At 31.7% G+C, this 16723-nt stretch overlaps 2 protein-coding genes and 1 non-coding gene across 3 annotated transcripts; 2 read left to right on the top strand and 1 right to left on the bottom strand.

The window, feature by feature from the left end:
* Window positions 1-1936: 1936 nt before the first annotated feature.
* LOC139841583 (uncharacterized) lies at window positions 1937-2515 on the top strand. The gene has a single exon (XM_071831797.1). The coding sequence runs from the start codon at window positions 1937-1939 to the stop codon at window positions 2513-2515; it is 579 nt and encodes a 192-aa protein (XP_071687898.1).
* A 789-nt stretch (window positions 2516-3304) lies between these two features.
* On the top strand, window positions 3305-3376 carry TRNAW-CCA (transfer RNA tryptophan (anticodon CCA)). The gene has a single exon. It is a non-coding gene; the product is annotated as a tRNA-Trp (tRNA).
* Window positions 3377-3857: 481 nt separating this feature from the next.
* LOC139843500 (cardiolipin synthase (CMP-forming)) lies at window positions 3858-7056 on the bottom strand. The gene is made up of 8 exons (XM_071833599.1): window positions 6406-7056; window positions 5911-5977; window positions 5757-5831; window positions 5548-5599; window positions 4720-4805; window positions 4563-4637; window positions 4157-4251; window positions 3858-4084 (listed from the first exon to the last, which is right to left on the bottom strand). Exons 1-8 carry the CDS (start codon window positions 6876-6878, stop codon window positions 3994-3996), a joined length of 1014 nt encoding a protein of 337 aa, XP_071689700.1. The 5' UTR covers window positions 6879-7056; the 3' UTR covers window positions 3858-3993.
* Window positions 7057-16723: the final 9667 nt, after the last annotated feature.

The following is a 16723-nucleotide window of genomic DNA, read 5'->3' as shown; positions in this document are numbered from 1 at the left end:
TAATGAATTTGGGTTTCAAATATATTAAATATGTTGGGCCTTATCAAGAATACCCAACAGTTTTCGTGGGATCTATTCGAGTAACACTGAGAAATCGAAACACATTCGGATCTTGTTTTCCTTTCTAGCACAATTTCCACTCGATCGTCTCGTTCGTTCAAACCGATGGTATAAATTGCAACCTAAGCTTCATAAGTTTATTACCATTATATTATAACTACTATGATTATAATTATTATGTTATATAAGTTGTAGGTGTATGAACTAATATGTATATACATATAACTTAAACAAGGACTAATAAAACGTTATCTATAAAACGTAGATTTTAAAGAAAACTAATAATCATATTTATATATATATATATATATATATATATATATATATATATATACATATTTATGGCTAAAACTTATATTATGTAGTTATAATGGTAAGGATTATAATAACACTTATACATAAAGATTTATATATATATACTCATTGATATATATACATATATGTATATGTATATGTATATGTACTCAATCTAATCATTAATATTAATAGATAATTTAAGTACGTTTATTATATATATAAATATGATATGATTATATATTAAAAATTATTATTATATTTAGAATTATCATTATTATTAAAAGTATCATCTTAAATATTATTATCATTATTTTTATTATCATTATTACTATTATTTTGATCATTATTATTTTATTATCACTATTATTATTATTTTTAACATTAATATTATTATTTTTATTATTACCATTGTTACTAGTATCATTATTATTTTTTTTATAAAAACCATATTATTATTATTATTATTATTATTATTATTATTATTATTATTATTATTATTATTATTATTATTATTATTATTATTATTATCAATATTACTATTAATATTATTATTATTATTACAATAAAAGTTACTTATATAAAAATATACTTAATAAAACTATACTAATATTTTATAAATTATTTAAAGTATATAAAATAAATAAATTTAAATCAATAATGAAACACATAAATTATTAAAATAGCAGTTATATCACTAATAATATATAAATTATTCGATTACAATCATATGTGTTAATATATATATAACTGATATAGGTTCGTGAATCCTAGGCCAACCCTACACTTATTTAATGTAGTCATATGTATTTTTACTACAAAATACAGTATGGTGAGTTTCATTTGCTCCCTTTTACTCTTTATATTTTTGGGACTGAGAATACATGCGCTGTTTTTACAACTGCTTTATTAAATGCTTTTGAAATATATTTTGGACTGCGAATACATGAAATGCTTTTATAAATGTTTGACGAGATAGACACAAGCAAAACATTCCTCGAATGAATTATTATGCAGACAGAAGTTCTGCGGATTATTATTGAATTATGTGGACATGATAATTGCCACTATTGAATTATGTGGACATGATAATTGCCACCATTGAATTATGTGGACATGATAATTGCCACCCTTGAATTATGTGGACATGATAATTGCCACCAGTTGATGTGAATGTTATATATCGAGAGAATGATTTTATACACAGGTTATGTGTATGTTATTTTTGTGCACAAGATATGTGTACGGTTACTATGATTTATGAAAATGGTTTCGTACACGAGAAAGATGTACTGTATTTAAAAGATATAGCATGTACATTACAGGTGGTTATAGGATTCGGGCTCATTTGTATCATGCAGTATTTAAATTTTGTGGTCTATCAAAATGATGAATTTTATTGTTTTATGATAAACTTATGAACTCACCAACTTTTTGGTTGACACTTGAAAGCATGTGTATTCTCAGGTATGAAAGAAATCTTCCGCTGTGCATTTTGCTCAATTTAAGGACATTATTTGGAGTCGATCATCGCAATGGAACCAGATGTTGGTGACTTCGTCCAGACGGATTAGGACGGAGTATGACAGTTGCGGGTTCAAACAACGACTTAAACGTCTTGAACGCTAGTAATCTCTTCAACTCAATGCTTAATGAAGAAACAGAAGATATTCCTTTTACTGTAAATGGGGTTGAGTACAAAAGAGGATATTATCTAGCGGGCGGTATATATCCCGGGTGGGCATCATTTGTTAAGGCGTTTTCAAGTGCAAATGATGAAAAACGTAAGTACTTTTCGAAGAAACAAGCAGCGGCACGCAAGGATGTTGAGAGGACTTTTGGTATTTTACAGGGGCGTTGGCATATACTACAACAACCAGCAAGGGCATATAGCGTCAATGTAATGAAACAAATGATGTATACGTGCATTATCTTACACAACATAATTGTTGAAGATAATGGTTTTGCTCTAACAAAAAATGATTGGGTTTACGAACCCGTTCATAATATGCAAACAACTTGGATCGAGATGTGCGAAACTTACAGGAGGAGGACGAAAGAATTACGAGATAGGAAAGTGCATGAGGGCCTACGATCGGATTTGGTTGAACATGTATGGGCTAATCGTGAGACGTCGGAGTCAGAGACGGAGTCGGATTAAGTATTGTGTTTTTTATTAAGTAATGTATTTTTTTTTAATAAGTGTGTTTTTTTATTAAGTATTGTTTTTTTTTTTTTTAACTTAATGTAATTTTTTAATTAATGAAATTTAGTATTGCATTTGTTTTTATATTTTTAATATATAATTAACCTAAATAATATTATTAAAAGTATTAAAAAAGTAATTAAATAATGATTTAACACTGAGATTTAACATTGAACCATTTCCCCTGTTTTGGCCTCAGTGTTAAATTTAACACTGAGATTTAACACCGAACGACTCCTAGTGCTCTAACACATAAATAATAAGTTTATAGTCTACAATAGTATTTTTGGATATATAGATTAAATGAGAACAAAAGTGAAGGCATATGACTTATTCGTAGCTTTAACCCTTTCAGTTAATACTTAGCCAATAACGATAGTTTATCGATATTAGCTTTTGGAGATCGATTATCACAACCAGCACAAGTGGGTTATGTTGAATCTAAATTGCTTCTATTTGTCTTTTTTCAAAATGTAATCTGAATTGCTTCTACTTGCCATTTCAAAATGTAAATTATCTTTTCAAAATATAATTTGTTAATGTCAGCAAGCAGCGTGATAATCATCAACAAAAACCTAAAATCGGATAAACAAACTTATTTGAGAGTTTTACATCTTTTAAAAACCTATTAGTATTATAAACAAGATTCCTTCACATCTTATTTTTTATTTAATTGTTTATTGGTTATTAATATTTACTGTTATTGTATATATAAAATAAAAGAATAAGAGATATAAGCAGAGGGGATCCGTGGCGCAATGGTAGCGCGTCTGACTCCAGATCAGAAGGTTGCGTGTTCGATTCACGTCGGGTTCAAATCCCTTAAACCCCCTTCAATTTTTGATAATCCTGTTCACAGAATTGACATTATGTTCCTAACCATACCAACTTCTATTTAACATAAATCTTCACGTTTTATTACCTCCTATAAATGGTATTTAGGCCATACTAACTTCTATTTAACATAAATCTTCACGTTTTATTACCTCCTATAAATGGTATTTAGGCTCTTGACGAACATTCTTATCGTATACATTTTAATCAGATCCTATCCTATATAAACTCAGTCAAGCCGTACACATTTCTTTAATACCCCAATCACAATTTCGGAGCAGTATTTCATTTTATCCTTAGAGGTCACGTTCCGTATATTTGTGGTTTCGATTATGCCATGGCAATCCAGAGCACTAGCTTGCTAGAAACGTAATCGAAATATCAATAAACAAACGCAAGCTCCGAAAGCATGATCAAAACTTGATTTCTAGAATACTATATTTTCTTTGTCAATAACCTTGTCGAGAAAGATTACAAATGTAATTGACAACTAATTCTACCTATTTCAAACGTATGTCAATATAGATGCTACAACTGTTGTACTGAGCTTAGGCTCGGTTGATTAGTGCAAAAACTCATCTACCATTTACAAGTTCAGATTAGACTTTCTTTTGAACGAAAAAAGATCTCTTCAAATGTTGTCTACCATAAGCTACAGTTGAAGCCACTGTTGTTGACGCCACTAACCAGCTGCATCAAACCAATATAAAAAAGTTAAAAATTGAATTCAAAACTTAATTAACGGAGTCGAGTAGAAAGTACCTTAGGTATGTGATGTATGATTCGGTCCCCAGAGTACCAAACTCAGGCTGCAGAAGAGCCCCCGCGACCAACGCTAGTTGCAAGCATGTATTGACCTAAGACAATATACCAATTGAGAAAATCATAATTATGCCCAAATATTTCTTCAATTTTTCTACTGGAAGATCACTTGATGGATTTAAGTATTGAACAACTAATCAGACATTTTTTGGGGATATGGGTTTCTGTAAAAGTATATAAATAATGAATTCCACGATTAGTGAACAACAAGTTATATCCGATAAAACAAAAGGCTTAAGATTCTACCATAATTTGAGACTTAAGATCCTGAGTGTATTTTATAGAACGTTCCAGGTTCAAGATAGATAACAAGTGAGCAAAGCATAAATTACAACATAATGTTTACCTTACTGATCATTAAAGGCTCAACTTTCTGAGGGCTGATCCCATCAAGGTTAAAGAACTCTGACCAACTCCTTGACTGTTGAAATAAACGAACACAAAAACGGCAATAAATACAAAGAACTGAACCAATAAATTTTTCAGGTCACTCAGAAACCCACCTTTGAACCTAAGTGGTTAGCCCTCATATACACTGCACCACCAACTAAAGCAACATCTCTCATAACAACAAGCGCAACCAGTCCCGCTGCAAAAAAAAATAGAAATGAACCAAAATGTCACTGTCTGCTGGAGTGCTAGTGTAAAATATAGTATCATAGTGTTTACATGTGTATATGAACAATTACTTCAGATTACAAACTAGAGCCCTAACTAATAAGCATAAACTAAGTCATGTATTTTTTGAACTTTTACTACTTTGACTCTTTGAGCATAAGATGGCCTTCTTGAAATTAAAGTTATTATGATCATTGTGAACACGGTTGCATCCTCTTAATTATAAAATGAAGAAAGTACACAATATTTGAGACGGGATACAAAAATGTTCTCTAAGTAATTAACAAACTAATGTTCCACAGCAAGTTATTCTTAACCTCTAATTACAAGTCGTAAGATATGGAGGTCAGATAACAAGCCGACACAAATATATATTTAGAACAAGTGGAGAAGGATTAAGTTGGGTTGACACACCAATGGGCAATTTATTTATTTAAAGAACGGTAACATAATTGATATTAACATAGCTAGTAAAAAAACATAGCAGCAACTTTTCAAATATAGCAATTGAAGAGGTTATTAGCATGTAATACCATGTGTCACTTCGAAGTGCTACTAATTCCCACCCCCCCCCCCCCCCCCCCCTAAGTTTGTTACCTTCACCCATATGACCCATTAAGCAATCGAATGTAACCCGGATAGATTGTATGTATAAATGGGATCCTCTACTTGAACTGCAACAAAGAAAGAGAGAAGTCTGAAACCATACTTACGGTGCAATAGACTCCTTTCAACCATGGCAACCGCAACACATCCAATCAGGACCTGTATTAACAAGTTTCCATAAGTTCTATATGCATAATTTAATCAACAAATCCTGCATAACGAAACTCTGCATGCACTAGAATATAAAAACTACAACTGTTTATCACAAACAACCACGATTTACCATATCTCGAAAGAACTAACCAAGTGCACTTACTTTGTCAGCCAGCGGATCAAGGTACGAACCAACCACTGAATTTATTCCCATTTTCCTGGCCACATATCCATCCAACTGTACGGAATAAACAAGATCCACAATAAAAATTTAGATATGCTCTTTACCAGACATGCAATAATCTAAAGATGCATACCCAGTCTGTTGCCCCAGAAACAGCAAGCCCAATAAATGCAGGAAGATACATATCCTGCATTATCATCCTGCATCACATAAGTTACATTTTAAGTATAACCCAGAAAACTCATTATATAATTTATTGCTTACATAGTAGATTATATGCAAAACTGTCGCTATACCAACTCGTGAATGCATACAAGACGTTTTCATAATCAATGCCAACCGTGTCCGACGAATTATCTCTTTATAGTCTGTATGAATAATCCAAAACTCAATACTCTTCTTTGTACAATTATAGACCTTTCTAAAACCTTCTAAGTACAAGCACCTTGTGTTTATAACTCTACCATTGGCATAAAGGAAACTTGTAGCTTAAAAAACTGAATCATAACTTAAGTAGTTAACTAGGTAAATTTGTGTCCATTTTTACCATTTTCTACAATATTTCAAGATATATCTATATCTATATATACAGAATTATAGAAAAAAGTTTAAAGTTAGAAGGTTATACCATCCAAGAACAGGGCCGGAAACCAATCTACTGAGTGAAATGAAATTAGGCCAATTAACAAAACTATCCATCAATCCACCATTGCCACGTGTCACAACATTCTCTGAATTCTTCACTTCCCTCACATTCGCATCGGAATTTACTTTCTCCAAGCCTAACCTTAACCCTAAATTGATCGGAAGCTTTCGTTCTCGAAGCAAATCAATGGGCCGTACTCTAGGAATCGAAACGACATCGGATTGAAAGTACAAAGGTGTAGCTGATTGTAGAAGCTTCCATGGAGGATAAGCTAGAAAAAGTGGGCCAGTGAATGAATTAGGGTTAGGGTTTGAGATAAAAAAAGAAGATCGAGAAAGGGAAATTGAAGAACGTAGTGATCGTAACGACGTTGGATTGGGAGTTGATGAGATGAAAAAAGGTCGTTTGGTGGTTGCTTTTTGAGCAAGTTTTCTTAGTGATCTGAGAATGGCCATTATTGATAAATGTTGGTGTTTGAGATGGACTAGGGTTTTGCAGGGTTTGAACAAGGAAGAGAGGTTGACACGTGCGAACGGTGATTGTAACACGTGTTACTTGCTTACAAAGCTTTTGAAAAACAAAACTACAACTTTTGACGTGATTTAGTAACCGGATGTTGTTCGGACGAAATTCGTTTAGAGCTTGCAAAGAATGATAATGGATCCTTATATCCAAATTTATATTTATATATAGTTTTTGTTTATATATATAAAATATAAAACTAATTTTATTAAAAAGTAACATTATTACCTTAATTTTTTATTTTAGATAATCTATATATATATATATATATATATATATATATATATATATATATATATATATATATATATATATATTAAAAAGAGAGTCTTGATTAGCTAATAAATATTTTCAAAACTCCCTTAATTACCATTAGATTAAAAAATTACGTTATACTATCCCTTAATCCAACGGTTCTTAATCATCCACTAAAAATATTAGCTAATAAATCACTTTAGATACACTCTATCTCTAAAATACCCTTTAATTCTAAAATACACGGAGTAAATTAACAAAGAAGGGGTTAATGAACATTCATTCATTCACGACACTAGAAAAAACAAAACCCTAATCCACTCATCTTCAGTTATTCCTGAATCACCGATTCACCGGAACTTCTTTCTCCCACCATAAAATTATCCAACGATCCAACTATGAAATCGAATCAATTCGGAGCGGATTGTGTATTTCAATCCATCGTCAATAACCATAAATGAATCCCAATGAACCAGATTTCAGATCGGTTTGCAATTTTGATTTTAAACTCTCTTCCTGTCAAACTATAAATCGATGATTTCAGTTAAAATGTCTGATTGAATTGTGAGTTTTAGGTTTTAAACATCAGATGGTGATGGGTGATGATCGAGTATTGATATTACATTACTCAAGATATTAGGGTCTGTATATATATAGATATTAGGGTCTGTATATATATAGTGTTAAAGTGTTAATGTTTGATTTAAATAATCTAACCTTTTATATTTTCCCTTTCTAAACTGATGAAGCAACGCCAAATACAGATTATGAATTTGAAGATGAAGAAGAAAAAACCAAAGGATATATATTCGCAATTCACTTGAAGTTCTAGAGGCAACTATTGTCTTCTTTTCAGGCCTGTTTCTAAAAAACCCCAATTTTGTACGTCAAAAGTATGATATTATTAAACATGATATTATTAAAATTAGGGTTCTTCATGTAGAGACCCGTCCTAATCCACCTGGACGAAGTCATCAATATTTGGTCCCATTGCGAGGTACTGTCCTAAATATGCCATGAACGACTCCAAGTAATATCTTTAAAATGAGCAAATGCACAGCGGAAGATTTCTTTCATATTTGAGAATAAACATGCTTAAAAGTGTCAACCATAAGGTTGGTGAGTTCATAGGTTTATCATAAACAATCATTTCAATAATTTCAATAGACCACAAGATTTCATTTTCGGTTTCAAAACACTCGCAAGTGTATAAAATTCATTCGTATGATGAACACCTGGTAATCGACATTAACTTTAATGCATATAGAATATCCCCCCACATACTCGCAAGTATGCCATATACCTGGTTTGAGGTGATGAAAGAGGTGATGCAATAGTGGTGATGGTGATTGGATGAAAATGGGTTTTGTTAGTCGACTAGAAACAGAAAACATTTTCGATGGTCTATGTTGCTCGATCCAAAACAGAAAGAAAACGCAGCAGTAGTAGTGAGTTACCTGAATTGGATGGTGTTCTTTGTTGTTCGAAATAGAGACAGGAAACCGTGGTAGTTACGATTAGGGATGGCAATGGTCACCCGATCAGATGGATATCCACCCGATTCACCCGCTTCGTAATGGATATGGATGAACCTTAACGGATGTGGATATGGATATGGATGAAAGGTTTCATCCACAGATATATCCATTACCACCCGAAATACATATACAAATATATAAATATAGATATATACGTACATATTTACTATTACAAGTTTAATTACCGTTAAATTTACATTTTTCTTTCAATCCATAATGAAATAACTATAATATATTATAATAAAACACGTATGTCTAATAAAATAAACTTACAAATTTTATATTTAATTTTTCATAATCTATGTTTTATAGTAAAACTAAAAAGTTTTGTTATATTTTCGAAAAAGATTACACATTCTCATGGATAGATTTTAATTATGTCATGTCATATTTATTTTTTCTATACTACATTTTTATTTTAATCAAATATTAAAAAATATTATAACATTTTTATAACATCCATTGGATATCCATTAACCAGCTAAATCCATTGGATATGGATATGGATGGATGACCTAAAATTAAATGGATATGGATATGGATGAACAAAAACTTAATGGATATGGATATGGATACGGCATCACCCGATCCATATCCGATCCATTGCCATCCCTAGTTATGATGCAGGTTTGATGGTTGGTTGATAGGTGTCGAAATAAAGAAGGTTGTGGTGGTTGTCCATGGTAGTAGTGATGTTTGTGAGTGGCGGTTTATGGTTTACGGAGGTGATGGAGTACAAGGTAGTGACCGATCTTCATGGGTTTAGAAGTCGAAGAGCAGTCAATAGAACTTTGATAATCAAAGTTATTTGGTTATGGTGGCGTTTGGACAGGAGAGTAGTAGTAACACAATCAAGTGAGATGATGATTGAAGATGATGGTTGCCATGAGCTTTGATGAAGGTGATGTCGGTTGAGTGGTGTTTGATGGTTAAGTTGTGAAAATGTTGTACAATCACGAAGATGGTTGTGATGTGTATAAGTCTTGAATTGATCGTAACCGAAAATAAACAATAACTAATCGGGTTTGAGGAGTATCAAATAATAAAAGAGTCAAAGGTGGTTGTTTGTGTGGTGTTGTGAAAGATGGAAAATGAAGGATAACGACGTATACACATGTATGTAAATCCAAGAAGGCAAAATCAATTGTATCATAAAAATAAAGACTATCATGTTGCTTAAAAATAAAATAATAAAGATTAGATGTGATTGAGAACAGAAAAACAAAATAATAAAGAAGAGATGTGATTGAGAACAGAAAGTAAATATTCACTTATGTGCATTGTATACTCCGTAAACATAATGCTAGTGGGAGACAACATCCAAAAATAGTAATCTAAATTCTCAATTATGCACAATAATTGAAATTAATAATCATAATATAATAATAATTAATAATTTAAACGTGTGATAATATTAGCCGTCGTCATTCATGGACTAAATTTCGTACTCCGTCGTTAATCAGTAGCGGATAGAAGTACTCGGAAAAATCTCAAATTTTTATATTAAATATCTTTATTTATTCTGATCATTATTTTATAAATCCGGTCATTAATTGTTTAAAATTATTAAATAAATATTAAATCAACTGTCCGCGCTCGATCCCAGATAAAATATAAAAAGTGTTAAAATTTAACAAATAGCTCCCAAATATACTTCTAATAAGCCTATAAATTATATAACACATTTTTGGATCACCGTTTATTTTTGAAATCATATAAGTTTGAATTTAACTTATTTAATATCCATCGAATGGCTATTGAGTGTTACTGTCATTGCTAAATAGATTTGAAATCACATAATATATATTCTCTATACTTTATTTATATATATAGATACGTTTTTAAATATTAATTATATATATATATATATATATATATATATATATATATTATTTTACATAATTAACCCTAACAATAACAATATATAATATTTCAAATTATTTTTCCAATTACCATTTATATATATATATATATATATATATATATATATATATAAAATTAATTAATTAATTAATTATTCGTGAATCGTCGAAACTGATCGAGGTTAAATGAATGTATGTAAACAGTTCAAAAATTTTGAGACTCAACATTATAGACCTTGCTTGTTGTGTTAAAAATATTAAATCGTATCGAGAGTTTGATTTAAAATTAGTCGAATTTTTCCGGGTTGTCACAGTACCTAAACGTTAAAGAAATTTCGTCCCAAAATTTGATCGAGGTCGTCATGGCTAACAATAAGAATGTTTTCCTGACGAATATGAGTTGATAAATAGAGTTTTATTCGCCATTGAGTAATAAGGATAAAACAATTCGATTACGTGAAGCGTACGGGTGAAGCTATCACAAAAGAGTGAAATGAATAAAATAAAGGCTTGTCTTAACTCTTGACGTAGTCACGGTTGATTTCCGGAATTCAAGGGATTTAAAGAAAATCTTCTAAAGATTTGATTCTTCGGAAATTAAGGAAATTATGATCCTCAATAATGTTCTAAGAAAGAGATTGTAATAGCACGATCTGATTTGTTAAATTATCAGAATTCACGGAGAGATAGAAATATTAAGAAAATATTTTCTTAACACGTTTAGAGGTTAAGTAGAATGAAAGAGTCGTGTAACATGACACATGATGAGGGTAAGGTATGTGAATCATCATCGCGTTCCATTAGAAATTCAGCATGACTTACTGTAATGTAACCACGTTGGCCAAGTGTCATTATATTATACTAACTCATGCTTCAACTCCCAACACTTCTCCAGAAATCATTCATAATTTAAACTCAAATTTTATAGAAGGATAGAAACTAAAACAGTTTCTTTTATGCTGTAACATAGATAGCACGAGGAGATAGATAATTTCGGACAAAGATATTTATGAAGGTATCTTCAGAAATATCGAAGATATTTTTAACGAAAGATACGATGATATCTTAGAATTTAAAATATTTAGAATCAAAGGATCTTGTACAACTTTCCTGCAAGGATTTAGAATAAGTAAGGAGCAAAGTATTCGGTAAAAATTTCAGCAGATACTGAATCATATGGATTCTGTAAGTACAGATTTTGTGATTTATCCACAACCTCCTTCATAGTCTGTTCAATACGTTTTTCAGTTCCAAAACTGAGCCTTTTCAACACACCATTCTTTATTATTAAGCTTCTGGTCATTAGGACCATATATAGCTTTTGCTGCTTCATCAGCACTCTCATATCTGAATCCTTGGTTATCAATCCGAGGTGTTTTCAAGAGTTTGAAGGGTTTGAATGAAGAATGTAATTGTCAAGATACAAATGATGTTTAAGATGGAATCAAGTGGCAAACTTGAAGAAATGTTTAACTGTAGAAGATGTAACTTATTAACGATATTTTAAATCAAATTGTGTTATAATTAATATTTCCTACTCTTTTAATACTTTTTGATTGTCCAAGGTTAGTAGTCCAATGTTAGTAGTCCAATAGTTCAATATATAATCTAGTTAATCAAGGTTATATTATATTGTCTCGGGATTAACCAAGACTAGTATATTATGACAGTATTTAAATGACGATATTTAAAGTGCGTAAAATAAATAACAGTATTTAAATGATGATAAATAAAATTGCGAGTATTAAAATTACGATAATTAATTGCGATAATAAAAATGACAATAAATAAAATGTAATAAGGAAATAGTCATAACGGATATAAGAACAGTTAGCTAGGATTTGGTTAGCATGGATTTAAAAATTTACATAGTTAATTAATTGGTTACTAATCAATTTTATTTTGTCCATTATTTTCTTCATTATGCCACTTGCCAAATCTTAACTTTGATTTTGATTGGTAAAAATTTGTATATGAAATTGAATTGGAATGAAAATGGTTATTCGTGGATGAACGGATACGTATATCTGTAGTTGTAAGTAGGATAGTAAATGACTGTTGAATCGGACTTGAAGAATGTACAGTGTAACATGTTAATATTATATCTAAATATTTCTAGGGTATTACCTACCCGTTAAAATATTCTCATCATTAATAGTTTGTACAAGAGAACTTTTAATTACAATCTTTATGAAAATATATATAAATATATATTTTCTTCAGATGTAATTGATGTGTCAAGGCGTAACCTTTAAAATGTAGACAATATGCTTAATAATTAACACATAATACAGGCAACTAAAACCCGATCATGCAGTAACTAGCAAGTAAATTGACCAGTTAGATCCACAGAGAGAAGTTTGTTTTAAGGACTTTAAACGATTAATTATTCTAAAGAGGGAGTTTTAATTGTAGAATTGTTAAGTAACAAACGGGAAATAAAATGGGATAAATAACAAGGATGAGAAGGCGGTGTTTACTTCAATGCTTGATAAATAATAAGGATTGTTCTTTTATACTTAAACCCGTTATTTTGTAGTTACAAGTAAATGGTTCATATCAATCTCACAATATCTATAAACCGAGAGCTATAAACTTAGTAAATTCACATAAACCTTGTCATTAGTTCTTCTTTACCTATGTTTAATCAATAAGACTCTTCCTTGGTTGAATTCACATAAAACCTAGTTTATTAAGATCACTCTAAATAAACTACACTATTGTAAAATCTAGTTACTATTCAATTACCATCCTACACTCACATGTAGATGTCTAAATCACTAGGTGTTGAAGTACAAGCCATGAACATTGATAAACTCACATAAATCAATTCATAACTTGTATAATTGAATTAGAATAAATGGATACTTACAACAATGGATCTATGGAAGAACATAATTGATTTAGATTAATTAGATTAATTAGACCCAACCTAGTTAAACTCACGTAAAACCTAAATTACAACAATCATTTGAGGTAAATTCATGACTGTAGTTCTAGTACTTATTCAATTACCGATCTAAACATATAGAAAAGTCGTCAATTAAGTATATGTTTACCCGTCTAGATTACTAAAAGTATTGAAGCATAGATTGTGTTCCTAGTATCACATGTAGTTATCAATCTATGTAATTGAAGGAAAGTACCAAACTAGCATAACTATGGTTCTTTTGGTTGGACATGGTAATTTAATCAATCAAACATCATAGTAACTTAAATAACATTAAAAGATAGAACAATCCCAAACCATAAATCTTACATTAATGTAAACACACAAGGCTTTAGCCAATCAAAATAATGAAGGTTACAACAATACAATCGAAACAATAGGAATTCATAATCTTATCACTAAAATAAATGAAACCGAAAGTACCTATCGTAGCGTATGATTCCTTCTTCAATATTGATGCTCAAAAGGGTGGAGAACCCTTTAGAATGGCTGGGGAAACCCCCTTCTCGGACTACTACTGATCTATATTGTGGTGTATGAAAGAATGAATCAAAGGCTCCCTTAAATAGGCTCAAAAGTGAAGCAATCTGGCCAGAAATTCATCAGATGCGCCGCATCTAAAGTTGATGCGCCGCATCTCTTTATTTTTGGTGGATTCCAGCTCGTTTTAGCATCCAACACTGTCAGCAGGCCCTCAGATGCTCCGCATCTGAATGAGATACGTCGCATCTGGCTTTGTTGATGTCTAATGCTCCGCATCTGAAACTATCGGGACTTTTTTGGCCTCAGATGCGCCACATCTAAGGAAGATACGCCGAATCTGGTACTGTTTATTGATAATTTTCCAATACGATGTTGTAGAGCTCTGAGTTACGGACGTTTGGGCTCCGGATTCACCCTTTTTCGAGTTCGTATGACTGAGTTATGGCCAAAACGGTGCAGATGCGCAGAATCTTCTAAAATCAGCAATATTTTCCATAAATCTTCGCTTCAACACTCGCAATGGATTATACACACATTTTAACTTATTACAATACACAAGTACAACAATTACATACAAAATGATACAAAATCGGATCGAAATAACGACAAAAAATATGTATAATTTTGGCGTTATCAAATCCCCACACTTAAACATTGCTTGTCCTCAAGCAAGACGTACAAGAAATTGAAATTTACTATAGTGAACACACATTGATGAAAAATACACTCGAATCACAATATATACACACTCACACTTTTTATTTCACACACGAATCAAACTCACGCTTTTTGATTATACACACACCTTTAGAGTACACACGCTTTTATTTATTTCACAATGTAATACACACACTTTAAGTACACACATGAAATGAAATCACATCAAAGTCGAAAGGTGGGTTTTAAAGTCCACATTTCTTGAAAATTTGGATCCTTAGGGAAATTAGGACCTTTGAAAAAAACCTTTGATATTTTGAAAAATAGTCATATTAGTTTTTACACTAACAAGTTTTCTGGTTTTAACCTCAAAGTCCGGTTGATGGTAACTGACAATCGAAGCCTCAATCAGCACTTAACAAGCTACTCGCCCCCATGATTGTAGTATCATGGAACTTTTAACCGGATGTCCTAACAATAGTTTTACACAATATAGTTCATAAAATAGCATAAGTTTTAGAAGAAACTATATTATGTCCAAATATCATCGGTGAACCATGAGTTTGCACACCTCAATTTGTTATAGCATATGTATGTTGACCGCGGTCAACATAGATGCGGTTGATCTTTACGGAGATCATCCATCTGGAGATTAGATTCATTAGTCTTAAAAGCTAATTTTCATTGTACCCCCATTGTACGAGACAGATCCATCTCATGGTTAGGATAAGTCTGACCACCAAAAACCCTGTTTGATGCTGAGGTGAGGTGGATTTACAGCCGATGATAGAGATGACTTTTCAAGATTTTACGTCAACCTACAGCTGTTCTGGACTACATCTTCTAACATAAGTTAGCAAGTGTGTCATTTTGGAAGACTTGACTTCCTTAATTCAATGAGTATTGGATTTGATTTCCGATTCAACAAAGTACCATAGAATCCTTGCGCGAAGTATGTGATATAGCGTGTTGATCATTTCCTTAGTTGGCTATTTCTTGAGTCTTTTATACAAAATAAATTCATGCAAATGAATTTATAAAGTTAAAAATTTTCACATTTTAAGCCATTTTAAATCATGTTTTTGTAAAACCCACATTTTTAAGCCATTTTAAACCATATTTTTGTAAAACCCGAAAGAATTTACTCCTTCCCCACACTTAAGATTATGTAATGCCCTCATTACATGAAATCAGAAAAATTGTAAATTCGAGAGGGCAGATAGTATGAAAGAGATTTAATACTTTCTAGGCTTTAAGCCGAAGATCAAGGGATGATGGCGCTAAATTGGCTGTCACGATAAGAACATCATCCATTCCTTAAACGCTATCACAAACCAATCATCATGCAAGTATTTTGTTGAACTTCATGCCAGTCTTTGAAAATTGCAGCACATAGCACAATACTCATTTTATATGGTGTATATTTATTAATGAGTTGTGCACCCAACTTTACCCCTTCTTTTAATACCTAATGGGGTCATTCTTCCCCACACTTATCGGACGATATGTAAAATCAGTGGAAAAAGTTCCACGAATAAGTAACGTGAGCCAGTCATTAATCCCTCGGGTGGTATATAATATATCATATAATTCTTTTTTCAATTTCTTGAAAAATACATACCTAACCCGGGAGTCAACACATGACTCTCTCCTAAGTGTAGCTTGCAGCAAAAATTTTATTCTTTCAGGTGGATCGTGTCCAAACGGATCATCTTTTAATGTATTTCAAGTGCTAACCTCGTAAGGATATAAAAATTCCACATGAGAAGGTGACTCCTCAAATGGTTCCACTGTATTAGACTCCTCATCGTCGATGATCTTTGATGACTCCATTGCTTCGACCTCGGTAGTTAAAACGTCATCATAATCACTATCCCCTGAATACCAACCTATCGCCCGCAATTCCCCCTCATCAATTCCCCTCGAATTAGCTAGTGAATTAGCTGGAAAAGTATTCGGCTCCCTTTCTTCAATTTGCTGGAGTAGACAGCTCATGGTCCTCTGTAAACGTTCAATGGATTCTTGTTGGCCCG

Source organism: Rutidosis leptorrhynchoides, chromosome 4 (genome assembly GCF_046630445.1).
Source record: "Rutidosis leptorrhynchoides isolate AG116_Rl617_1_P2 chromosome 4, CSIRO_AGI_Rlap_v1, whole genome shotgun sequence".
NCBI classification, from domain to species: domain Eukaryota; kingdom Viridiplantae; phylum Streptophyta; class Magnoliopsida; order Asterales; family Asteraceae; genus Rutidosis; species Rutidosis leptorrhynchoides.
The sequence above is the reverse complement of the archived record's forward strand: the minus strand, read 5'-3'. Positions and strand labels throughout refer to the sequence as shown.

Excerpts from the sequence above, each read along its gene's own strand:
- LOC139841583 (XM_071831797.1), top strand. The coding sequence starts at position 1,937 with ATGACAGTTGCGGGTTCAAACAACGACTTAAACGTCTTGAACGCTAGT.
- LOC139843500 (XM_071833599.1), bottom strand. The coding sequence starts at position 6,878 with ATGGCCATTCTCAGATCACTAAGAAAACTTGCTCAAAAAGCAACCACC. Across the intron at positions 5,600-5,756 it reads TTGATCCGCTGGCTGACAAA|GTCCTGATTGGATGTGTTGC; the intron begins GTAAGTGCACTT and ends TTGTTAATACAG. Across the intron at positions 4,085-4,156 it reads TCATACATCACATACCTAAG|CTGGTTAGTGGCGTCAACAA; the intron begins GTACTTTCTACT and ends GGTTTGATGCAG.